Source organism: Thamnophis elegans, chromosome 3 (assembly GCF_009769535.1).
Source record: "Thamnophis elegans isolate rThaEle1 chromosome 3, rThaEle1.pri, whole genome shotgun sequence".
Lineage (NCBI taxonomy): Eukaryota > Metazoa > Chordata > Lepidosauria > Squamata > Colubridae > Thamnophis > Thamnophis elegans.
In genome coordinates, this window is record NC_045543.1 from 59,434,676 (window position 1) to 59,461,883 (window position 27,208).

Sequence of the window (27,208 nt, forward strand, 5' to 3'; positions counted from 1 at the left end):
ACAGTTAGGGTCATTGCAGCACTCCCAACATCACTTTATCAAAATTCTGGCACTTGGCTGCCTGCCAGGACTTACGACAACTGAGGTGCTTCAATTCTCCCCCCCCCCCACACACACACTTTTGGGCCATTTAGCCACCTCTACCAGCCCCAAAAGAGCAGGGACGGTGGTAGATAGTCAGGGGAATTGAAGAGGATGCAACTCTCTATCTTACCGTATATACTCGAGTATAAGCCGAGTTTTTCAGCCCACTTTTTGGGCTGAAAAAAGCCGCCTCGGCTTATACTCGAGTCTACAACTGGATCCGGCAGTGCTGTTGCCTGTTGGAGGAGGAGGAGGCGAACCAGCCTGCCATCGCCGGCCACCGCTAGCCCCGCCGCTCTTCCCGACCCCTTCCAAGCCCCACAGTCCAGCGGATGGAGCAGCGAAGCCCCGGGGCTTCGCTGCTGCTCCCCGCATTTTCTGCACGGGGATCCCTTGGAGAGGGGATTCCAGTTGCCGGGCAGAGAAGAGCTCTTCTGATGGGACAGGTGAGCTCCGAGTCGGGGCGGCTGCGGAGGCTTCTCCCGCGCCTCGGCTTTGAGGGCTCCATCTCCGCCTACTACCCGTTCCTTTTCGGGGGCAGCCGCCAAAGAGGTCGAGGAAGGAGAGGCGGCGGGTCGTCAGCCCCCGGCCGTGCTGCTGTTGCTGCTGTCCCCCTTTGCCCTGAGGGTGGTGAAGGAGATGCTCGCGTAGGCGGCGCAGAGCAGAGCCGGCCTCGGCGCTCACGCCCTCCAGGGGCTCTGCCGAGGAGCAGCACAAGTTGGGCTGAGAGGACGAGAAGACGCGGTCCAGCACGTGTTTTCGACGCCTCAAGCCGCCCCACCTGGAACCGACGACGACGCCCCCTGCTAACAAGTCCGCCTTGGCCGGCTGCTCCGCGCGCGACTCCGCGGAAGCGACGACGATGTCCGCACTGCGGCGTTCGGCTCCCGCTTTGCTGCTGCCTTTGCCTTTGCCCCCCAGCTGCAGGCTCCTCCACAGGCGGCTCTGGAAAGACGACGCCGGCTCCCCTTCGCCGGCCTTGCTGCTCCCTGTTGCTGGTGCCGCTCCGGGTTCCTCGGCTGCTGCCATTCTTTTCTCCCCGCCTCCCTCCCTTCGCCTCCGCCGCCGCCTCCGCCTTTTCCACCAACCCCGCCGCCCGTTACCGCTGCAAGCGCGGAGGCAGGAAGAGCAGCAGCGCGCGACGGCGGCGGCGGCGGCTTCAGCCCAGTCCGGCCGAAGGAAGAGGTTGCACTTGTTCGCTATCGCAGCGGGCGACCGCCTCAGGGGCTGGGCCTGGGCGCTGGAGGGCTCCCGCTCTCGGCATCGGAGGCCGCGAAGAGAGGAGCCGCGGCTCGGAGCATGGCAGGAAGCGCGGAGAGCTACCGAAGTTTCGACGCGCCTGACTTTTCCTGATTAGGAAGGAGGTCGGCTGTCTCCATCGGCCGCGCAGACTCGCTTTGTAGGGGAGGGGTGGGGCACAATAAAAATGATTATCGGGTGGCGTTGTTAAACACTCGTCCCCCGTCCCCCCCAGCAAAAACAATAAGACCGGAGAAAGTAATATATTATAAGGCAATTGCCAGAGTTAAACTTCATCGACGTGGAAGAACAATGCTTTATGATGTAAATTCGGACTTGTATGAATTTGCAAAAGTTTCTCTTGAGTTGTTTGCCCGCTTCAGAAGGCTAGAAGAAAGAAAATTAAAGGTAAATGCAGCGTGTCTCTCAATATCACTGATCAACCCAAGGGTGCTTTTTCAGGAGGCAACTGGACTTTATTGTTTTTTTCTTTGGAGACGTTTCGTTTCTCACCATTCAGCTCTGACAGGATAGTGGGGAAGTAGGATAGTGGCAGAGCTGAAGAAGCTTCTTGGATGAAACGTCTTCCCAAAAAAACCCAAGAAAGCCCAGTTGTTGCCTGAAAAAGCACCTTTAGGACAACCGTGACCTGGATGACTGACAATCTCTACAGACCCCCGGGGCTTCGCTGCTTCATCCGCTGGACTGTGGGGCTTGGAAGGGGTGGGAAGAGCGGCGGGGCTAGCGGTGGCCGGCGATGGCAGGCTGGTTCGCCTCCTCCTCCTCCAACAGCACTGCCGGATATCCGCCCAACGCTGCGGGGGCGCCAGCGGGAGCTTTGGCGGCTTCACCTCAGCCGTAGCGCTGGGCAGCAAATGTGCTGGTGCTGTTGGAGGAGGAGGAGGCGGCGGCAGCAATAGCACCTGAGGACAGGACAAGAAGCAATGGAAACTTGTCAGAAGAGACTCAAGCTGGAAATAACGAGAAATCTGACAGTAAGAACAATTAAAATCCTAGGAAAATGTCCTTTCATGAAAAATTACTTTTTCAGTTAACTCTGCCTGACATTAGTTGGGCGAACAGAAATATTAGTTGGCCAATTCTAAAAGGGAGCACCAGAAAGAACTTAAAATATTTTTAAGAGAGCTGGGTTTTTCATTTATATTATATGTATGAACAGAATTAACACAAATTGCAGATACCAATCAAACATAAAGAAAAAAAGGATGAAATAATGCTCATTTTTAAAAACTCAGTGAAAATAAAACAATACCAAGAAGGTGGCATACTGGTTGTGATTTGATCTCTTCGGGGGATCCCGGGGATCCCCTATACAAGTATTTTAATATTGCAGACTTGCAGTATTATAAGTCATACTGATATTATAGAACACTTTAATTAAGCGGGTCCCTTGAATAAACATAACTTTGAGTTTCAAATAACACTGATTTTTTATTTTTGAAAGTTACCGTAGCTGCTGCATTTCCCACCCTAGGCTTATACTCGAGTCAATAACTTTTCCAGCTTTTTGGGGTAAAATTAGGTGCCTCGGCTTATATTCGGGTCGGCTTATACTCGAGTATATACGGTACTGTGGCTTGGGACCAAGCTGAGATGGTGACAAATGGGACCAGCATTACAGTCACTAAGTGCAGTGATCACATGAGGTCACGCTTTTTACAATTGCATTGCTTAGTAATGGAAATTCTGGTTCCAATTACTCATTTTTCAGCTGAGGAGTACCTGTACTATGACAAATAGCTGAAAATCCTTAGCCTAAACTGAAGTCTAACTTAATTCTGTCTAAGCTGATTTTTTTTTCAACTCTGCAACCCATCTTGCCGAATATATATTTGTAAAAAGGCCTCAAAATATCATTTTAAGATGTAAATCCAGAGTGGGGAATTACAGCCCTTTCCTGACCTCTGGACTTCAACTCCCAGAATTCTTGAGCCAGCATGGACATGACTCAGGGATTCTGGGAGTTGAAGTTCACAAGTCATAAAAAAGCTGTAGTTCCCCACCTCTGATGTAAATGAAAAAGATAGAAGTAAATAAAGGATTTTTTTTTTGAGTTTGTGCATTTGCTGGCTATACACCCATCATAATTACCAGTCATTTTTCAATCTGATTTTCGTAGTTGGGTAAACTGAAGAGGGATGTGTGAGGAAATGTGAGGCATTTAGATTGTTAATTATTGTTGGTGGGAGGCAGTATTAGAGATGATATGACCATAGATGTAGCCACATAGAACTGTCTTTCCAGTAATGTGATAAGTGGTTGAGTTAAGCCTTATTGATACATTGATCTGAACCAGTGGTGGGATAATTTAACAACTGGTTCTCTGTCCTAATGACCAGGTGGGTAGGCGGGGCTTAGTGGGCGTGTGGGCGTGTGGGCGTGGCCAACTCAACATTACTCAGGTCGATGGCGCTTTGCCTTAGCTGTTACAATGTAATAAGGGTTAACCAGAGAGGCAGTTTCTGTAAGTAGGGCAATAAAAATTAAGCTAGAAACAACACCCGAATGTTTCCTTCCTGCCTTCCTTACAGGATTAGCCCTGTAAAGTGGAAAAAACCAAAAGAAGATTTCTTCCAACAACCGTTCTCTCAACCTCTTAGAAAGTTCAGAACCGGTTCTCCCGAATAGATGCGAACTGGCTGAATCCCATCACTGATCTTAACACATCAGGCTCAAATTGCAAGGGAGATTGAGCTGTGGACGTTGCATCTGTTCTCTGTATTTTTAGTCCTTTGTCAACCTTCAGTCTTAGACTTGGTCCACTTAAGTCCCGGGTGTCAAACTTGCCGCATCACATGACGTTTTGTGACGTTTTTCCCATTTGCAGAACGTGTGTGATGCATCCGGCCCATGGGCTGCTAGTTTGATACCCCCTGACTTAAGTGATGAAGGTTGTAGTTTTTGCTCATATATCGCTCATATATTGCTGAAGTGAAGAAGCATTGGCTCTAGGCATAAGAGCTGAAGAATATATAGATGAATGGATGAATAAATAAATAAAATATGGATGCAAAAGAAAAAGAGATGTATGGTTATTAACAAAAAAACACAATAAGGGAGTTTTTGTTTAAAAAACTTCTAACTTGTGGCGGGGCTGATGGATGTTATCTTCTGAAAGAACCTTCCCTCCTCTCTCTCTCTCTCTCCCTCCCTCTCTCTCTCTCTCTTTGTAAAGTAAACATCTCTATTTTCAAACTGTATTGCAATATTCTAAAATTTGAAAAAAAGGAGACACTTACATTACATGTCCGTACTTTATAGATAAATCAGAGTCCTGAATCAAAGACTTATGCTGCCAACTTCCTAGGATCTCTGGAGGAATTTTGAGAAATTAGGAGTGAAGGGCCACCATAGCACATGATTGTATGGTGCAAAACCAGGACAGGTAGCTCCGTCCACCTATCAGTTTAGATTTTAGCCTATGCAAAATACCATTAGGGTCATTTAAGACTCGATGGCATTACTTTTCTGCTGTTAACCACACCTTTGTTTCTCAAAACTGTATTGAACTACATGAAACAGATGAGACATTATGTTATAAAATAAAAGAAAGTGATATAATCACTTCTTCTTCCCACTTTTTCCCATTCTCCTCTTCACGGCATGCAGGTAGCCCTCAACTTACAACCACAATTGAGCCCAAAATTTCTGCTGCTAAGCAAGACAGTTGTCAAGTGAGCTTTGCCCCATTTTACAACATCTCTTGCCACAGTTGTTAGTTGCTGAATTACTGTAGTTGTCAAGTTAGAAACACAAGGTTAAGTGAATCTGGCTTTCCTGTTGACTTTGCTTGTGAAAAGATCACAAAAGATGAACGGGTGACCCTGGGACACTACAAGTCAAAATACATGCCAGTTGCCAAGCGTTTGAATTTTGATCACGTGACCATGGGAATGCTGCAACGGTCATAGAAAAAAGGTCATGTCACTTTTTTCAATACCATTGTAACTTTGTTCACAAAATGAAGGCTTGTAAGTCAAGGATTAAGATAAAGGTAAATGTTCCCCTGCCCATGCGTGCTAGTCGTTTCCGGCTCTAGGGCACTGCACATATGTGCTAGTTGTTCCTGACTTTAGGGAGCGGTGCTCATCTCTGTTTCAAAGCCGTAGAACCAGCGCTGTCTGAAGACGTCTCTGTGGTCATGTGGCCGGCCTGACTAAACACCATAGGTGCATAGAACGCTGTTACCTTCACACCAAAGGTGGTTCCTATTTTTCTACTTGCATTTTTACATGCTTTCAAACTGCTAGGTTGGCAGAAGCTGAGACAAGTAACGGGAGCTCACTCCGTTACGTGGTGTTAGGGATTCAAACTGCTGACCTTTCTGATCGACAAGCTCAGCACCTTAGCCACTGAGCCACCCTCTCAAGTCAAGGTTTACCTGTATTTTTCCTGAACCGCGGTGGTTTCAAATGGATTATGCTTGTCATTGCTATACAGGATATGAGAGCTAGAAAAATGGAAGCTTTCCTGTAGTATAAAAAGACACCATTGATTTTTACAGTTAATTAATTAATTAATTAATTAATCAATTGCAGCGCCTCTTTCTCTCTTCTCCCCTCTTAGAATGTCTTGAAGAAAAGAGATCAAGTTCAAGCAGAATATGAAGCCAAACTAGAAGCCGTGGCCCTCAAGAGAGAACCGTCCCAAGGTTTGCTATGGGAGAGAAGCTTTTAAATAGAACGTGGGGTCTGTTCCATAGTTTATTTTACTGAAGCGTTCCAATATCTTTTTCTATTCTTTGAGTAGTAGCATCTTATTTTGATTCAATGCCAACACCTATTGAACAGAGGCTAGGATGTGGGTCAGTTTTGTGAAAAAAGTTATTTTGAAAATAAGAATTCTTATGAAGTATAGTATCTCAACTCTATTTAATTATAAGTAGCATTTTCTGTTCTAATTATAAAACTGTTTCCTGATAGGTGAATAGAAGCCTTTATGCAGTTGATGTATTCTGGGTCATGAAGTAAAGGAGATTTGATTTGATTTGATTTGATTTATTGCATTTCTATGCCGCCCTATTCCCAGAGGGACTCAGGGCGGCTCACAAACCAAGTAAGGGGGAGGGGAATACAAACAGGAGGAAAAACAATGGACAAACAACTACAACAATTTAAAAACAATCAACAACCACACAATTCGAGCGGGGCGGGGAACTCGTCAGCCCCAGGCCTGTCGGAACAACCAGGTTTTAAGGGCTTTGCGGAAAGCCTGAAGGGTGGTGAGGGTCCGAATCTCCATGGGGAGCTCGTTCCAGAGGGCCGGGGCAGCCACAGAAAAGGCCCTCCTCCAGGTGGTAGCCAATCGGCATTGGCCAGTAGATGGAATTCGGAGGAGGCCTAATCTGTGGGATCTAATAGGTCTGTTGGAGGTAATTGGCAGCAGGCGTCTCTCAAGTAACCAGGTCCAATACCATGAAGGACTTTATAAATGACGACTAGCACCTTGAAGCGTATCCGAAGACCAATAGGCAGTCAGTGCAGCTCGCGGAGGATAGGTGTGACGTGGGTGTACCGGGGTGCACCCACAATCGCTCGCGTGGCTGCATTCTGGACAAGCTGAAGTCTCCGAATGCTCTTCAAGGGCTGCCCCATGTAGAGCGCATTGCAGTAGTCCAGTCTTGAGGTCACAAAGGCACGAGTGACTGTTGCAAGGGCCTCCCCGTTCAGGTAGGGACGCAATTGGTGCACCAGGCGAACCTGGGCAAATGCCCCCTTGGTCACAGCCGACAAATGATGTTCAAAAGTCAGCTGTGGGTCCAGGAGGACTCCCAAATTGCGAACCCTGTCTGAGGGGCGTACTCTTTGACCCCCCCCAGCCTGAGAGATGGAATACTTGGCCAATTGGTGGGAGGGAAACACACCAGCCACTCGGTCTTATCCGGATTGAGTGCAAGCTTGTTAACCCCCATCCAGACCCTAACAGCCTCCAGGCACTGATACATCAGGTCAACCACTTCACTGAGTTGGCACGGGGCGGACCGATACAACTGTGTATCGTCCGCATACTGGTGGTATTTTATCCCGTGCCGTCGAATGATCTCACCCAGCGGCTTCATATAGATGTTGAACAGGAGGGGGGACAGGACCGAACCCTGCGGCATCCCATACTTCAGGGGCCTAGGGGTCGATCTCTGCTCTCCAACCAACACTGACTGCGACCTATCCAAGAGGTAAGAGGAAAACCACCGAAGGACGGTGCCTCGCACCCCCCCTCACGTAATCGTCGCAGAAGGATACCATGGTCGATGGTATCGAAGGCTGCTGAGAGGTCAAGGAGCACTAGGACGGAGGCATGACCCCCGTCCCTGGCTCTCCAGAGATCATCGGTCAGTGTGACCAAAGCAGTTTCTGTGCTGTAGCCAGGCCTGAATCCAGACTGAAAGGAGTCTAGATAATCAGTTTCATCCAAGGACCACTGGAGCTGAGAGGCCACCACTTTCTCGACAACCTTCCCCAAGGGGAGGATGGAGACTGGACGATAGTTGTTTAAGATGCTGGATCCAAAGATGGCTTCTTCAGGAGGGGTCTCACCACCGCCGCCTTTAATGTGGGGGGAAAGAACCCCTCCCGAAGGGAGGCGACAACTATCGCCTGGATCCAGCCCTGTGTCTCCTCCCTGCTGTTCGCAACCAGCCAGGAGGGACACGGGTCCAGCGCACAAGTGGAGGCACTCACAGCTCCCATGGCCTTGTCCACTTCCTCAGGAGTAACGAGTTGAAAATCAATCCAGAGATGTCGCTCCAGATTCTCCCCTGGTGCCTCGGCTGGCTCTGCGCAATTGGAGTCCAGGTCTGTCCGAAGCCGAGCAACTTTATCCGTGAGAAATTGGACGTATTCCTCAGCTCTAGCTTGCAAAGGATCACTCATATCCCTCCTATTCAGGAGGGAACGGGTTATCCTAAACAAGGCGGCTGGGCGTGACTCAGCGGAAGCTATCAGAGCGGCAATATGAGTTCTTTTTGACGTCCATATTGCCCGGAGGTAGGCTCTGATGCAGGATTTTAGTAGTGCTCGGCCTGACTCGGACTTACTGGATCTCCAGCGGTGCTCTAGGCGTCTCTTTTGGCGCTTCATCTCCCGGAGTTCCTCAGTGAACCAAGGAGCCCTCCTGGATCCACTGCCTCGGATCGGCCGTAAAGGCGCAATCCGGTTAAGAGCCCCTGACGCTGCTGAGTTCCAAGCAGCAACCAGGGACTCCGCCGGACTGCGGGCGAGTATCAGGAACAACCCCAAGCGCCATCTGAAAGCCCAAAGAGTCCATAAGCGCCTGGGATGGAACCACCTAATCGGTTCCTCCTCCCTACAGTGGGGTTGGCCTCCGAAAGTCGAGCCTCAGTAGGTAGTGGTCCGACCATGACAGGGACAAGATCTCACTACCCCTCAAACCAAGATCACAGCTCCACTGCTCCGAGAGGAATACGAGGTCGAGCGTGTGACCCGCCGAGTGAGTCGGGCCTCGGATTATTTGGGTCAAGCCCATGGCTATCATGGAAGCCATGAACTCCTGCGCTCCATCAGAGTGCTCGCCGAGCGAAGGCAAATTAAAGTCCCCCACACCATAAGCCTGGGGAACTCAATTGCCAGCTCAGCTACTGACTCGAGGAGCGAGGGGAGGGCTGTTGCAACGCTGTTGGGAGGCAGGTACGTTAACAACAGGCCCACTTCACCCTCGAGGTCCAACTTCACCAGCAAGGACTCACACCCGACAAGCTCCGAGCAGGGATCCTACGAGGAACTAGAGACTCTTGGATAACAATAGCCACACCCCCACCCCTTCTCTGGGTCGCGGCTGATGAAGCACCTGAAAACCCTCTGGGCACATCTCAGTGAGGGGGACTCCTCCCTCCGGGCCCAGCCAGGTTTCAGTGATACATGCCAGGTCTGCTCTCTCGTCTAAAATTAGGCCCCGGACGAGAGGAGCCTTGTGAACCACAGACCTGGCATTTAGCGACAACAGCCTGAGACCAGGGTCCTGATTACTCACGCCATCTGGCCTTGGAGTGGGACTAGAAGGCCCGGAAGGAGGGATCCCTGTGACGTAGGGAACCCTCCTTCCCCGGTAATGGCTAGCCCTAAAGTCCCCGCCATATCTGCCCCTCCCTGTTAAGACCGTAATGCTCCGGCCCACTCCCATGTCCATGGTCCCTCCACCCACCCTCATAGCCCCCGCATTCTCCGGCAGGCCTTTCGAATCAGACATCCTGAGGCTGGGATTAGGCCCAGGCCCCCCTGACACTTCTGCAGAGCACTCAGTGCAGGGGGTACCCAGTTAAAGTCCCAGCCTACTCAGACATACGCAGTCACACAACCAATCACTCCCCACTAACAATTTAAAAACACAAAAAATTACAATAATAATGAGGAATTATTGGTTTCATTTCTAGACATAATAGCACATCTCCTTCAGTTTATTCTTGTTAAGTGTTCTGAGTTTGCTTTGTCACTATTCATTCTTGCCCAAGAACCTACAGGGTTTTTAAAAAATCAGTGCTATTTTGTGGAAGGATTATTAATTGCTTGTTTGGGAATAAATTTCATTGGATTTAATTTACCAAATTCTGTATGCAATAGCTTGAAAATCTCTCTCAGGACAACATCCAGTAGTAACTCCATTTTGTTTTCTGAACAATCTCATGTTGAAAGCAATATTCACCCAAGTATACTTTAGAACTGTGCTAAGAAATTTATATCACTCAATCTTGGTTAAAAGCCAATACCTTGTTTGGTACCTTAACTTTAGAATTTCTTGATATTTCTATAGCTAAGAAAGCAAAAGATCCTTAATATATACGGCTCTTATTTATACTTTGTACTTGACCATCATATAATTGGCTATCATGGTAAGTACAGAGGTACCTCAGTACATGTTAATTGGTTTCAGAAGGTGTGTCAAGTACTAAAAAAGGACAAATCCCAAACCAAAACGTGACTTACCACATGACCCTTTGTTTTGGCTGGGAAGAACTTTCTGTGTGTCCCTTTTCCCTGTCAGTGACCTTCCCAGCATGGCCAACTTCCTATCCACCTTCTGTGGCCATCCTCTGCTTCCTTTTGTAGTGACCTTCCCAGGATGGCTGACTTCCTGTCTGTTCTCTGCAGCCATCCCCCTCTTCCTATCACAGTACGCTGCATACTAAACAAACGCCAAGTACTGGGACAACATTTTCAAAATACGTTGAGTACCAAATTCAACGACTTTTGAAGCAGTTGAATATTGAAGTACCACTATAATGATTTGAGTATATATACAGATAGAGTAGACCAGGGGTGTCAAACTAGCGGCCTGTGGGCCAGATGTGTCACGTTTAGGCCACGCCCACCCCAGCTCCATCAATGGGGAAAATGTGATGAAACATCACATGAAGACAAGGTGACGTGGTGAGTTTGACACCTGTGTAGTTGACTGTAAGTCTGCAGCAGATATTAATTAAGTTCCCTGTGAGAAAGTGGAAGGTATTTCTGATTCTTCTCAGTGGAAGGCATCTTTTGATGTCTTAAAAGCTTTCAGAACTTATTTCCACAGCATTGCTTCCTTTTTGGTTTTCAGATGCCCACAGATGTTGAAAAGTGTCAAGACCGGGTAGAGTGTTTCAATGCTGACCTGAAGGCTGACATGGACAGATGGCAGAACAACAAGCGGCAAGATTTTAGGCAGCTGCTGATGGGAATGGCAGATAAAAACATCCAATATTACGAGAAGGTAATGCTGTGAATTTGCCACTAAATGCAGGAAAGCAATTGAATGTAATTTACTGATTAACTTGCTTATGCCAGTGGGGTACAAAGCTGATGCAATAAGATTTAGAATTGCTCTCTCTTCCCGTTAAAGCTTTAGTAGTTTTATATTTCCACTGATGAGGCCGAATCCTGTCTGCAGAGATAGAGCAGGGTATGACTCTTGTAGTTTGCCAGTAAGTGATGGCCATAGCATAGGTTAACCTTGCATATCATGGGCTAGGTTGGTTGCAAATTCTGGGAAATGTCCTTCCAACACATTTGGAAGTCATCAGGTTATAGAGGACTGACTACCAAAGGCTATTTGCAAGGCCACCATTAATTCTGTTCTGGGTAGGACCTTGCAGAAGTTACATGTTAACACTGGTCAAAAAGACTCGTGTATGTTAAAATGATTGAGATCTGCCAAACAGTATTGGCATTGCGGGGCTGACCAATCAATCCCCCCACCCCACACCCGCAACCCATTTTCAGAAAATTTTAATCCTTAGTTTCCTTGAAGAATTTAACAGCTGAAATATTTTTGCATGCTTTTGCTTCTGTAAAGGTTTGTCCTTTTTAAAATGGCAGAGATGATTTAGGAATCAAGCAGCAGGAATTTCAATTTTCGATTTTGATTTTATTGTATTTCTATGCCGCCCTATTCCCAGAGGGACTCAGGGCAGCTCACAAACCAAGTTTGGGGGGGGGGTACAAACAGGAAAAAAAAGACACGGACAAAACAATACCACAATTTAAAAACAATCAACAGCCACACCATTCGAGCGGGGGGGGAACTCGTCAGCCCCAGGCCTGTCGGAACAGCCAGGTTTTAAGGGCTTTGCAGAAAGCCTGGAGGGTGGTGAGGGTCCGAATCTCCACGGGGAGCTCGTTCCAGAGGGCCGGAGCAGCCACAGAGAAGGCCCTCCTCCGGGTGGTAGCCAATTGGCATTGGTCAGTGGATGGAATTCGGAGGAGGCCTAATCTGTGGGATCTAATCGGTCTGTTGGAGGTAATTGGTAGGCGGTCTCTCAAGTACCCAGGTCCAATACCATGAAGGGCTTTATAAGTGACGACTAGCACCTTGAAGCGTATCCGAAGACCAATAGGCAGCCAGTGCAGCTCGCAGAGGATAGGTGTGACGTGGGTGTACCGAGGTGCACCCGATCGCTCGCGCGGCTGCATTCTGGACAAGCTGAAGTCTCCGAATGCTCTTCAAGGGCTGCCCCATGTAGAGCACGTTGCAGTAGTCCAGTCTTGAGGTCACAAGGGCACGAGTGACTGTTGCAAGGGCCTCCCCGTTCAGGTAGGGACGCAATTGGTGCACCAGGCGAACCTGGGCAAATGCCCCCTTGGTCACAGCCGACAAATGATGTTCAAAAGTCAGCTGTGGGTCCAGGAGGACTCCCAAATTACGAACCCTGTCTGAGGGGCGTACTGTTTGACCCCCCCAGCCTGAGAGATGGAATACTTGGCCAATTGGTGGGAGGGAAACACACCAGCCACTCGGTCTTATCCGGATTGAGTGCAAGCTTGTTAACCCCCATCCAGACCCTAAAAGTCTCGAGGCACTGACACATCACACATCAACCGCTTCACTGAGTTGGCACGGGGCGGACAGATACAATTGTGTATCGTCCGCATACTGATGATATTTTATCCCGTGCCGTCGAATGATCTCACCCAGCGGCTTCATGTAGATGTTGAACAGGAGGGGGGACAGGACTGAACCCTGTGGCACCCCATAATTCAGGGGCCTAGGGGTCGATCTCTGCCCTCCAACCAACACCGACTGCGATCTGTCCGAGAGGTAAGAGGAGAACCACCGTAGGACGGTGCCTCCCACTCCCCCTCCCGCAGTTGTCGCAGGAGGATACCATGGTCGATGGTATCGAAGGCCGCTGAGAGGTCAAGGAGCACTAGGACGGAGGCATGACCCCCGTCCCTGGCTCTCCAGAGATCATCGGTCAGTGCGACCAAAGCGGTTTCCGTGCTGTAACCAGGCCTGAATCCCGACTGAAAGGGATCTAGATAATCGGTTTCATCCAAGGACGGAGCTGAGAGGCCACCACTTTAGACATTGTTGGACCTAAGTAAACCCCAGTGCTATTAAGTAGGATCTTAAAAGTATTAAAACTTTCAGAGCAACAGTGCTACTACCAAATAACCCAGACACTATTGGAAATGCAAACAGGTTCATTAGTGTAAAGTTGAATGAGTTGTAAATTATGTGAAACCATATGTGGGTAAGTAATTTTTTACACTGTAAATAAGACTAATAGATCTTTTTTACTTGTCAGGACTTCTTTCCACATGGGCTTTTTGCCATATACTTTTTGTCTCTCCTTAGCATCATCTTATATTGATTTATTATAAAACAAATAAATATTCTATATTTCCTATGCTCCTTCCCACAGTGTCTCTTCCACATAACTCCTTTGTTCCTGTTCGCCTTCATGTTTTTTCGCTCTGGCCAAGCTCCCACCTATCATGGTGCTAAAAAGTTTTATGAATCTTTTTGAATTTTCAATTTCAATTCACAAGTATCACACAAAATATGATCTGTCCTACCCACAAATCCTAAAACTATATAAAGAAAACCCATTTAAACAAATGAATCAAAAGTGATCTAAAGCTATAGATTTGTGTGTGGCTAAAGTACGTGAACCTTTGATAGGTAGGAAATCTTGAAAATATAAGCACCAATGCATCTGGAAAGTGCTAGATTTGGAAAGGATGTGAGATATTCCACATAAAGGAAGACAATCTTCAAGGTGTATATGGTGTTTATCCACAAATTGTGTTATTTAGGGCTGCTTCAGTTTTAAATGACATTATTATAAGACCATTCTTGTGACTACTTGATTTAAAATGGCATTGTTAATTGTATCTGTTTCTTTGATTCAAATAGTGCCTTACAGCGTGGGAGTCTATTATACCACTGTTGCAAGAAAAGACTGAGACCAAATAAGCAGTAGCTTTTTTCTGAATTTCTTCCCTGCACCACGGACATTCACCAAATGCCCAGAATCATTACCACTAATTATACTGAAGATTTACTATACACCTTGATGTAGGATTTTTTCCCCTCTCTTGGAGGAACACCAGGTGTGCTATTTCTGAACTGTACATTTTTTGCCACTTTTTAACCAAGCCACCTTGAACATTCTTACTTTGGATGATGGAAGTTAAAACAAGAGCACTTTTTTTTCTCTTGGACCACTTTATATTAAATGAAATTGATGAATGAAACACTAAAATCATAATAAAAATAAAGACTCTTAAATGCAAGGTGCCAACTTGCCCTTCCTTTTGTGTTATTGATCGTGAAACAAGCATCTTCAAGCCATCCTGATTTTGCTTCCCTTCACATATAGAAAGGGAATATTATTGATGTAAGATACCTGTTGGATTCTGTAGCATCTCTTTAATGTGAGCTTTTTGTGCAGAATGGGAAATATTTAATTTAATGTAGAAACAAGAGTTGCTATGGTCTCCATATAATATATTGGAAATGTATAGAATATTTGTAAAGTAATGTTTCTAATCTAACCTATGGATATGGTGCATACTCTGACTTCAACTTTGGGATGGTAGAGGAAAGAACCTTATGATTCTGAAAGTTTGTATCCAGTATTGTTTACAGTTTTTTTCCTTAAAAAAATGGAAAGCCAGGTAATTGCTTGATTTCTCAAAATGTTTGGTTTGTGTGTGTGATAAGCTACTCTCTATGTCATGTCTTAGCTCATGCCAAACTTCTCATTGTCACCTTGTTTTTTGTTTTTTTACTGTGGGAATCTTCTTCAAGATAAATTAGTATGAAGTATTTAAGCAAGCAAATATCTCTAGGTGGTTTTTTTACTGAAATAATTCTGAATTCTGAAATAAATTCTTGACACATTTAAGGAATCTGGAGGGAAAGTACCACTTTTCCCTACTAAATGGATCAGCTCAGGATTTCAAGCACTTCTGATTCTGCCTTTGTTCTTGTGTTTCTTTTTAGTTCAATAGGTATTAATTTTGTGGAATTCTGTATTTATTGTATTCATATTCATCCTTGAAAGGGAGTTGTACAACCAAAATGGAGCCTTGATCTAAGGTTTCTTGCTTCATTTATATTTTAGGAATTCCTTGGATTTTTTTTATACAATGGTCATAAAAAACCCCAGAAGTGTAAGATTTGAGAGTAGTGATTTGTTCAATAGCAAAAAAGAAAAAAGAAAAAAAGAATTAAATCTGAATTTATTTCTGTATGACATTTTGTGAACTAGAGCTAACATCATTAAATGTATGAGATAACGTGGACTATAAGCTCTGAAAACTTTCTGCCTTCCTCAGTGTATTGTCTTCCAGACCGGTTAGGCTACAATTCCTGTCCTCAAACAATTTTGGCTGCCATGGTTGGGCTGATAAACGTTAAAAGCTCTGCATAGTACGTAATCCATCATGTTAATGAAAAGTAGCTTAAATAATGCTTTAAAAAACTTTGAAACACTTGATGGTTGGCTGCTCAACAGACTTACATAGTTTTGTCAGCATTGCTCTATAACAGCTATAACACTGTTTAGCTAGCAATTTGCTATTTTTATTATTACCTACGATCATCGAGTGTTCAAACTATTAGAATGCCAGCACGTAGAATGCACAAAAAACATCCTTAAAAGCTTCAGTTACATTTTTCTCAGTTTCAATAGTTTGGGCACCAGTCCCCTAAATCTCTTATTAACTTGAAGGAAAATTGAAAATCTGTGTTAGGATAATTTCTGGAAATGAACTTCTGAAATCATGGCCCCCATAGCAATCCTCAGTTTTTAGAACCTGTGACGCTTGAGTCTAAATTAATTAAAATCAATAACTTTAAGCTATGTTTTTATATCAATTCAGGCGCATTTCTGGTAGTGGATCTCACATGTGATACTTGCTTAGGGGAAGAATTTTCACTTGCTCTAAGTTTAGATGTTTAGATATACATAATTATATGATCAAACAGTAACCACAAAAAGTGAGGGAAACAATAGTTTGTAGTTCAGATAATAGATGTTGCCATAAAAGCCTTGCTTGTTTATTAAAAAAAGTGGGGGGAAAGAAAAAGAATTATCTGTTCCAACACCCATAAAAGCACCATAGAGAAGAGGTACAGTTGTTCCTATGTATCTGAATAGTACAATTTAATTGTATTAGAAAACTCTCTCCCATTCATTTTCAGAGCTGGGAAAAAGTCATTCTTCTCCCTGCAGTGTTTTCTTTTTCTTAATTCTTATTAGAGTTAGAATTTAGCAGCTCCTCTTATTCCAGCTGCTGGTATTTCTAAATTCCCTAAGCAGACTTATTACTTCATTTTGCTCTAATAAGAATAGATAAACTATATTCTTTCTGCCCTGATCTGCTTGTTCATTTGGTTGAATACAGTAGAAGCCAACTTGGGGACTAAATGGACCAAACAAAAATAAGGCAAATATTCCTGCTTATTCCACTTTGTCCCAGCCCATTACTCATAAATGTATCACAATTGCCAGCCCTGTATTTATTATCTTAATAAACCAAACTGAATCCTGTTGTCAATGTTTGACCACTGGGGGGAGAAGTAGCGCACATTTTTCAGTAGCTATACATTTCAATTTTTTATTTTAAATGTTAACTCACACAATTCTAAGTGTTTATTATAATTGTTAATTATAACTGTTTGGCTTGAGAAATGGCCTTTTTCTTCGGAAATCTTACTTGTTTTTTCTAACCCAGGCTACGGCTGCTTCTGTGTTTCTTACGTGCATGGTTGTAGATCAAGCTGATATTTTTTTGAAAGAAATACTAGCTAATTAAAACTTAGCAGTAGATTTGTTACTACTGAGGGATTACTACCTTACCCCATAACAGATGATGGAACATATTTATTGCTGTGGCGTTAAGCAAGCCTTCTGTTTTTGTGCCAGCTTGCTAACTCTATAATAATTTAGAGAAATGACCAATATATTACTAAGAAAAAAAAACAATGTGAATTACTTTCTAAAAAGATAATGATAGTAATGTCATACAAAGTTGTTCTTGTAAACTATGTAATTCTTTATGTCTGCATAACTCCAATGGCCTGTTTTTTTTTTAAGCTGCATGTAACACCTGAGGCTGGCTTGCACTGGGACAGAACTGCATACCTGGTTATTAAACAAGGCTCTGTCTCAGTAGACAATCTCTCCAACACATTCAAGAGTTGCTATCTCCTGGCTTCCATAACCAGCCCATGAGAACTTTTGAAATAAATCCTTGTCTATTTAACCAGTGCCAGATTTAGACTTGGTGAGCTATATAGAACAAAGCCCTTTGCTAAAACATTACACCTGAATCTGAATGTCTCACAAAAGTGTGTACCAAAATAAGACACTGGATTACCAAACAAAAAAAATGTATACACACACAAACAATTTTTTGTGTGTGGTAATCCAAAATATGTATGTATAATTTTCAGCGAGGTATTTAAAGTGAAAATATGAATCATTTTCAAATGTTTTTATTGATTACATATTAATCATTTGGCTGGCTTGATCTCATAGATGACAATATAATATGCCTTGGAAATAATACTTAAATGTAATTTTTAAAATATTGTTAAGGCGTATTTCATACACATAATGCTGACAAAATAATCAGGATCATTTTTAGTAAGTAATAATACACATATTTGTAAAATCAGAAAACTGACATCAGATACAATTTAAAACATTTTCTTTCTTGATTTCTCAAAAGCAAAATAATTCTGGAATTTTATGAGGCCCTAAACTGTAGCTTGTTTAGCTTTTGCCTATATCTAGCCCTGTGTTTAATTAAACACACAGATAATTTCCAACATTGTGAAAAGAAATGACCCTTTAGGATTTGATTTCTTTGGGGCTTATGTAAAATGTAGCAGGAAGTTTGATATGTGCTTTTGATTCATGAGACTTTAATGCTAGGTTTCTCTTCACTCATGTTCCCCAAATTGTTAATATGCTTATATTTTGCTATTGTCAAAGAGTTGATTTGACAAACCTCTTATTCAGGGGTGATTTCTTTTCACAAAATAAAAATCTTTCAAAAGACGGTATATAAATAGCACTTCGCCCAATATTTGAGCAAACGAAACAGGAGTGATTTTTCTCTCTGAATCTTATGCTAAAACGTATGGACATACATAGGTATGGACATTTTTCTTTGCATTTTACAATCAGCATTAATAAGAGGTCATCTCTATCTGGTTTGAACTCTGTTTGGAAAGCAATCTTACTTTAACTATTTAGCATTTACAGATGTTCTATTGTGTTGGCTTCTCAACTCTCAATGCTTATTCCAAAGATGACTGACAGGTCAATTGAAATCCATCTTTTGGCATTTTCACATAGGTTTTTTTAACATTCCAAACTTACATTGGAACTTTAGATTGTAATGTAGTGATGCATTTCCTGAATTGTACTACAAATGGTGTTGCGTGTTGTGTACCTGATAATAGTGTGCATCTTAAAAAGGGAAAAAGAAGCCCCTTTGAGTGTGAGCATGTTCCTTTGCCACCCAATGCTTGTTGCTTACAGCTTTTAACAGCAATATTAAATGATTTACTTAAGACCATTGCTAGAAATTGAATTGCCCATGTAGACCACAAAAACTGGGGCCAGGTTGAATTTTTTTCCAGGAGCTTTAGGAAAGTTATGGCTTTGTGGGGCATCATTATTAAATAAAAAAAGAAAAGAATGTTAGGAAGTTGCCTTAAATCAGATTCTTCAGCCCATTCAGGTTTTTTTAAATAAATATTTCACAAACCATTGAAAAATATTTGATATTTTCATTTGGCAAACCATGCAGTTTACCTCTCAGCTGTTTGTTTTTGAAAGTGGGTCCTGGCTGCCTGCCTTTTTTCTGTACCTCTAGTTTTTAAAGCTCCCTCGGCCATCAACATCTAGCAAGAGGCACATATGGCCACCAACAGCCATTTTCCCCCTCAAGTTGATGCCAGGCAATTTCTCTCTGAACTTGGCATGAACCGATTTAAACAGAAACAACTCCACCATGGGAGTTACCATAAATGCTTTGCTGAAAGAGGCTATTCATTTTCTGAAGCTGCTTAAGACATTTCCTATTTTGTCTCTGAAAGAATCTGATACAGTAATAACATGAGAAGAAAGGCTGCAAAAGCCGAGGTTAATTCACCATATATCCTTGTGGGCAGTTGCCAAATCCAACTTCTGCAGTGATGCTGAGCAACAAAGCAGAAGCAATAAAACTTGTACAATGCTTGCACAACAAAGATAAGTGTGACGTTCAGAGGGCATGATAGTATGACAAGGTTAGATACAGATGTGTTCCATTGTGCTACCTGGCTTCTCCCCACTATATCTTTACTGGATTGTTTAATATCATCCCTTGCTAGCCAGAAACATGAACAGGAACAAAACACCTTAAATAAGTGTATTCAAACTTATTTAAATAAGTTATGTTGTATGCTGCGGACAAGCAAACTAACCGAATGTGAAACAATGCCAAAGATCTAGTTCCGTGATGGCGAACCTATGGCACGCATGCCACAGGTGGTATGCTGAACCCTCTCTCCACTGCGCATGCACGCGCGCCTCCCGTCGGCCAGATGGTTTTCGGGTCTCTGTCGCACATGCGTGGGGGGCAGGGTGCACACGGGGATCGCACGTGCATTGCATTATGCCAAAAAGGTTTGCCATCACTAATCTAGTTGATTCAATCAGCTATCTTCAATGAATAAATGAGTTGGCATGTCATCTGAACCATATTTATCATAGCGATGTAAAAATTAATTGTTATTCCTTGGCATGCATTCCATTAAAGATCCTCAGGTGTCTGAAACCGAATCTCGCAGATTCTGGAATATAAAAGCTGTTTGTTATAAGCTATGGATTGGGCCTTTTCAACAGTTCCTGTTTAGGAAAACTCTTTAGGATAGTTTTCTAAAAGACTATTTAGCCCACACCAGCTATTTGTTTCCACTTGAACAAAATATGTAAATGGATTTCATTTTGTGATCAGATTTGGGAGATCTAAGGGCATGCTTTGGCAGAAAATAACTCCCGTCCATGCCATACTTTGCACCAGCACTATGAGGTGAGGCTTACCAAATAATTTTTTCCAGTGAATTTTGTCCAGGTGCTAGCATGGTCATTCCATTTTGTGCTTTTTAAGAATTATATAAAGTATGCTTAAAAAAGGATTCTGTGATGTGTTTCTTATGTAGTTAATATTTTGTGGGGAAAAGGGAAGTAAACTAATTTATAAAATGTGGGAGATTCTTTGTGTATCTTCATGAATACAGTTTCTTTTGACAAAAGGACATTCAATAAATGTATTTTTCTCTACCAGTATCCTGGTGTTTCAGTGTATGATGTTGGACTAGATCAGGGATCCCCAAACTCTTCAGATCATCAATCCCTTCATGAAGTTTCAGATTATTCATTAATCCCAAACATTTATTATATGGAAATGATTTTATGAATACTAATACTATGAATAACAACAGCAACAACTTTGGATAATCCAGGATAGTCAACATAGACCCCTTTTGGGAAACCCCGCACTAGATACCGTACTTTTTGGAGTATGAGACTCATCCCCCCCCCCTAAAAGAGGATGGAAATGTTGGTGCATTTTATACACTGAATACGGCCATTTTTGGACTCCCGAAACCCCGCCCAGCACATCCATTTTTGGCAAAATCAGGGCACACAGAGGGTTTGAGAGGCCTGCAGAGTGCTCCTGGGGGCTGGAAAGAGCAAAAATGGCACTCCTGAGGGGTTTGGGAGGCCAAAACCGGGCCTGTTTTTCACCCATTTTTCGCAAAAACAGGGTGTGCAGAAAGCTTGCAGAGTGCTCCTGGGGGCTGGAGAGAGCAAAATCCAGACGTGTGGAGGCCAAAAACTATTTTTTTTCTTGTTTTTCTCTTCAAAATCTTGATGCTGCTTACTCCAGTGCATCTTACAGTCCAAAAAGATGGTAATCCCTGACATTTTGCCTGTTATTTCCCCCACTTTCTTCGAGATCTCAGGATTCACTCAGAAAGTTCAAGAAACCTTTTAATTCTTGGGGGCGGGAAGTGGAAATTCCTGTGTTAATATTGGTAAGAATACAAAAGCAGCAAGCAAATTGTTATGCGTATTAGTGTAAATGTTAGCCATTTTCCAAAGGAATTCTAAAGCGTGAACCTTTAGAAGCAACCTAAAACCTATTTCAGAAGAGTCTTTTTCATTGTGGGTGGAAATGCTGGTTTTACAAATCAGAACAAAAAATCTCTCTTCAGTTTTGACAGGCAGCAAATCTATTATAATATTTAGTTCAAAGTTCATGTTTAATATGTTGATTAAGCTAAGGGCAATAGTTTAAGAGGAATTGTTCTGTCTCCATTGCAGTCCTTTGCCACATTTTCCATTCTAAGCAGTTCAAAGTACTGTATTATTTACCACCAAAAAGCTGGAGATTTGTAAACCTTTTTTTAAACTTACTTTTAGACATTTGTATTTACTACCATACATTGTAATTCCAGTTCTAATACAACACCACCCAAAATAAAGTAGCTGAAAGCTTTCTTGATTTAATTAATTAATTAATTAATTTGGAGTTTTTGCTGTTTACCGCTGTAACTAGTTGATAGCTTTCTAACATTTTACTTTAGTAAGTTCTTTTGTTTTCGTCTGGGAATATTTAACTATTGAATAGTTACACATTTTAAGAATTTGTAGCATTTGAACTAGTGGAAAGTTAGCAAAACAGGAACAAAACATTTTAAAATTAAGCTGTGGAGATCTTTCATTTGATTTCCATTCTTCAATACACAACAATGAAAGCCTACTTGCCTGACAGTGCAATCATTGTGAAACAGCCACAATACTATACTCCACTTTGTGTTCCATGAATGGACTCTTGTAAGCCCCACTGCAAGCAAAAGGGGATATTCAAGTGTTATTAAACCTGGAATCAACATGAAGGATTCATATCCCAAATACATTTCCCTCATCTTCCTCAGATTTCTGCGCAGTAGTACATCTTCTCAACTGAAAATCTTAAAAGTGCCACTTTTGCCATTGGTTAAACAATATATGCTTAGCAGAATTTGTATATTAAACTTGGAATCAACACGATCACATACTGACACTTGCCAATTGGGGTTTCTTGACCTCAACTATGGATTAATGACCAATCAGTGTGTCTGCTCTAAATTCCGAATTATTATTTTTTAGATTTTTATCCCACTTTTTTCATATACAATTCAAGGTAGCAAACATACCAATATTCCTTTCTTTTCCTATTTTTCCCACAATGGCAACTCAGTGAGATGGGTTGGGCTGGAAAAAAAAATGACTGGGCCAAAGTCACCCAGCCAGTTTTTCATGCCTAGAACATATCTCCTGAAATTAAGACACACCTTCTGGTTTCTAGGCAAGCACCGTCTAGCTCTTGTACATGTCAATAAGAAACAAGCTAACCTTTCCCCCCCTCTCCTTCGTAGATTGGGCGCGAAAGCTTTAGATAAGGCAAGGACTGATCATATATCCCCAGGTTTAAGAGCACCAACTTTAGTTACACTATTTTAAAAAATTACATTTTCTTTTTTCAGAACGAATGCAAACTCTTAGATAACCAACGCCAGAGGGGAAAAAAGACGCAAGCCAACTACTGTGTTTTTAGGAGCTTTTAATAGCAAATGTTCTTCACTGCAAATCTTAAAATTACAAAATAACTTAAATTGGCAAATAATGACCCTCCCTACGTTGATAGGTTTGAACTTAAATCATGCCTATTGTAGTGTTGAGGTCCATAGGAGACCAAGTCAGGCAGAGAACATGGCTACTAACTCACTTTAATAGACAACTCCAACATGATATGTCTCCCTCCATGCTTTTGGCAATCGGCTATGGGTGGGGAATCAGATTATATATGTGACAATATTTGCAGATTTCTTAACTTGCACATACAAGTTATGAACAAGTGGGAACCCAATACAGACTTAGTCATTACACCTTACGCAAGGAGTGATTAAGTTCATCCAGAGGACCTGAAAAGAAGTGAGGTCTTGGATTCAGGAGGGCAAAGCTAAAGCCTCAGGTTTGCTTTGACTGCATTGATTGGAATGTTTTTGAGATGCCTCTGCAGACTTGGATGAACTCACAGATACTGCATCATCTTATGCCAGTTTTTGTGAAGACCTATGTGTGCCAACCAGAAACCTGCAAATATACAATAACAACAAACCTTGGTTCACAGCTAATCTTAAGCAGCAATGTCATACCAAAGAGGAAGCCTACAGAAAAGGCGATAGAATGCTGTACAATTAGGCGAGAAACGTATTAACAAGGGAGTTCAGAGCAGCAAAAAGAAGCTATTCTGAAAAGCTGAGGAATCAGTTCTCAACAAATAAACCAGCAAGCATGTGGAGAACGCTTAAAAATATCAGTGGTTATAGCAAACCTCCTTCCCATGCTGAAGGAAATAGACAACTGGCAGATGACCTGAATGTTTTACTGTAGAGAAAATTACTGCCACCCATCTCTACAATCCCCACCTTATACACACCTACAAAAGCCAAGCCTCCTACAACTGACCCCATCCCATTAGGCCAACCACCTCTGGGGATTACAGAAAATGAGGTGCAAGGTCTATTTCACAGACAAAAGCCAGGAAAAGCACCAGGCCCAGACAAGATAACTCCTTCTTGCTTAAAAGCTAGTGCTTACCAACTGGCCCCCATTTTCACCTGCATCTTTAATCAATCACTAGAGATGTGCTATATTCCTTCTTGCTTCAAACGCTCTATCATCCCAGTGCTGAAGAAACCCTCCATCAAGAAACTAAATGACTTCAGACTGGTTGCTCTAACATCTGTAGTTATGAAGACTTTTGAAAGACTAGTGCTGGCCCACCTGAAAACCACCATGAATCTACTGTTAGACTCCATGCAATTTGTCTACCAAGCAAATAGATGCTGTTAGTATCGCTCTGCACTATATCCTACAACATCTTGAATGTCCAAAGACCTATGCAAGGGTCCTCTTTGTAGACTTGAGCTCAGCATTGAATACCATCATTCCAAATATTCTTCTAACTAAACTAAATCAACTAGCTGTGCCTGACCACACTTGTAAGTGGTCATAAGCTTCCTAACAGACAGGAAGCAGCAGGTGAAGCTAGGCAAAATCACATCAGATACGTGTACAATTAGCACAGCCCTCCACCCCCGGGCTGTGTGCTCTCTCCACTTCTCTCTGTTACATGTTAACACTGGTCAAAAAGATACTCGTGTATGTTAAAATGATTGAGATCTGCCAAACAGTATTGGCATTGCGAGGCCGACCAATCAACCCCACCCCACCCCCGCAACCCATTTTCAGAAAATTTTAATCCTTAGTTTCCTTGAAGAATTCAACAGCTGAAATATTGTTGCATGCTTTTGCTTCTGTAAAGGTTTATCCTTTTTAAGATGGCAGAGATGATTTAGGAATCAAGCAGCAGGAATAGACATTGTTGGACCTAAATAAACCCCAGTGCTATTAAGTAGGATCTTAAAAGTATTAAAACTTTCAGAGCAACAGTGCTACTACCAAATAACCCAGACACTATTGGAAATGCAAACAGGTTCATTAGTGTAAAGTTGAATGAGTTGTAAATTATGTGAAACCATATGTGGGTAAGTAATTTTTTACACTGTAAATAAGACTAATAGATCTTTTTTACTTGTCAGGACTTCTTTCCACATGGGCTTTTTGCCATATACTTTTTTGTCTCTCCTTAGCATCATTATATGATTTATTATAAAACAAATAAATATTCTATATTTCCTATGCTCCTTCCCACAGTGTCTCTTCCACATAACTCCTTTGTTCCTGTTCGCCTTCATGTTTTTTCGCTCTGGCCAAGCTCCCACCTATCATGGTGCTAAAAAGTTTTATGAATCTTTTTGAATTTTCAATTTCAATTCACAAGTATCACACAAAATATGATCTGTCCTACCCACAAATCCTAAAACTATATAAAGAAAACCCATTTAAACAAATGAATCAAAAGTGATCTAAAGCTATAGATTTGTGTGTGGCTAAAGTACGTGAACCTTTGATAGGTAGGAAATCTTGAAAATATAAGCACCAATGCATCTGGAAAGTGCTAGATTTGGAAAGGATGTGAGATATTCCACATAAAGGAAGACAATCTTCAAGGTGTATATGGTGTTTATCCACAAATTGTGTTATTTAGGGCTGCTTCAGTTTTAAATGACATTATTATAAGACCATTCTTGTGACTACTTGATTTAAAATGGCATTGTTAATTGTATCTGTTTCTTTGATTCAAATAGTGCCTTACAGCGTGGGAGTCTATTATACCACTGTTGCAAGAAAAGACTGAGACCAAATAAGCAGTAGCTTTTTTTCTGAATTTTCCCTGCACCACGGACATTCACCAAATGCCCAGAATCATTACCACTAATTATACTGAAGATTTACTATACACCTTGATGTAGGATTTTTTCCCCTCTCTTGGAGGAACACCAGGTGTGCTATTTCTGAACTGTACATTTTTTGCCACTTTTTAACCAAGCCACCTTGAACATTCTTACTTTGGATGATGGAAGTTAAAACAAGAGCACTTTTTTTTCTCTTGGACCACTTTATATTAAATGAAATTGATGAATGAAACACTAAAATCATAATAAAAATAAAGACTCTTAAATGCAAGGTGCCAACTTGCCCTTCCTTTTTGTTATTGATCGTGAAACAAGCATCTTCAAGCCATCCTGATTTTGCTTCCCTTCACATATAGAAAGGGAATATTATTGATGTAAGATACCTGTTGGATTCTGTAGCATCTCTTTAATGTGAGCTTTTTGTGCAGAATGGGAAATATTTAATTTAATGTAGAAACAAGAGTTGCTATGGTCTCCATATAATATATTGGAAATGTATAGAATATTTGTAAAGTAATGTTTCTAATCTAACCTATGGATATGGTGCATACTCTGACTTCAACTTTGGGATGGTAGAGGAAAGAACCTTATGATTCTGAAAGTTTGTATCCAGTATTGTTTACAGTTTTTTTCCTTAAAAAAATGGAAAGCCAGGTAATTGCTTGATTTCTCAAAATGTTTGGTTTGTGTGTGTGATAAGCTACTCTCTATGTCATGTCTTGACACTTCTCTCGTATACCAATGATTGCATCTCAAAAGATCCCTCTGTTAAAGTTTGCAGATGATACAACAGTGATTGGTCTCATTCAGACAACGAATCTGCATACAGATGGAAGGTCTCTATAACTGTCTAGCTTGGCTCTGCGACCAAACATGACAGACACAGACTTCAACAAATAATTAGAACTGCAAGGGGGGGGGGGATGCTACCAACATGCCTTCCATTGAGGGACCTGTATACTGCACAAGTCAAAAAGAGGGTTGTGAAAATATCTACAGACCTGGACACAAATTGTTTCAACTTTATCCTCAAAATGACAGTGTATGACACTGCACACCAGAAAAACTAGACAATATCAGTTTCCATTGGAATAGAATGGAAGGGAAGGGAAGAGAAGAGAAGAGAAGAGGAGCTGGAAGGGGCCATGGAGGTCTTCTAGTCCAGGTCCCTACTCAACCAGGAGAAACTATACTATTCAGATATGTGACTATCTAGTTTCTTCTTAAAAACGTCCAGGGATGGAACGCCCACGATTTCTGTAGGCAAGCTGTTCCCACTCTGTCCTCACTGTTAGGAAGCTTCTCCTAATTCCAGGTTGCTTCTCTCCTTGATTAGTTTCTGTCCATTGTTTCTTGTCCGTCCTGCCTTCAGGCCCTTTGGAGAATAATTTGACCCTCTTTTCTCTGTGGCAGCCCTTCAAATACTGGAATACTGCTATCCTGCCGCCCATATTTTTTTCTTTTCATCTACTACAAATATTATTTTAACATAGAAATCTTTTAAGAAATTGAAGCCAGAAGCCCTTCACAGAGCTGCACAGCCAGGAGAGATCTATGGCCATTTTTGTGATCATAAACCTGGATTGCTTCATTTTGCTGACAGCAAAAAACGCCCCAGGGAGATAATGTGTTTCAAAGGTCTCAAAATTTTATAGCTCCCTAATCTGCAAGGCCGATCTCCTTAACAAAGGGAGTTAATGTTTAAACAAGGCGG

General features: G+C 42.5%; 1 protein-coding gene across 2 annotated transcripts in view; it reads left to right on the forward strand.

Moving 5' to 3' along the window:
- The window catches only part of SNX30 (sorting nexin family member 30), a 43,098-nt gene extending 24,348 nt beyond the window's left edge, over positions 1–18,750 (forward strand). The window contains exons 7-10 of one of the 2 annotated variants that reach the window (XM_032213109.1): positions 5,911–5,987; positions 10,604–10,613; positions 10,894–11,046; positions 13,972–18,750. In XM_032213109.1, the coding sequence (XP_032069000.1) occupies positions 5,911–5,987; positions 10,604–10,613; positions 10,894–11,046; positions 13,972–14,031 (300 nt within the window). In that variant the 3' untranslated portion in view covers positions 14,032–18,750. Of the gene's footprint in view, positions 1–5,910; positions 5,996–10,603; positions 10,614–10,893; positions 11,047–13,971 lie in introns of those variants that run through there. The other variant, XM_032213108.1, reaches the window with a different exon arrangement.
- The last annotated feature ends 8,458 nt before the right edge of the window (positions 18,751–27,208 follow it).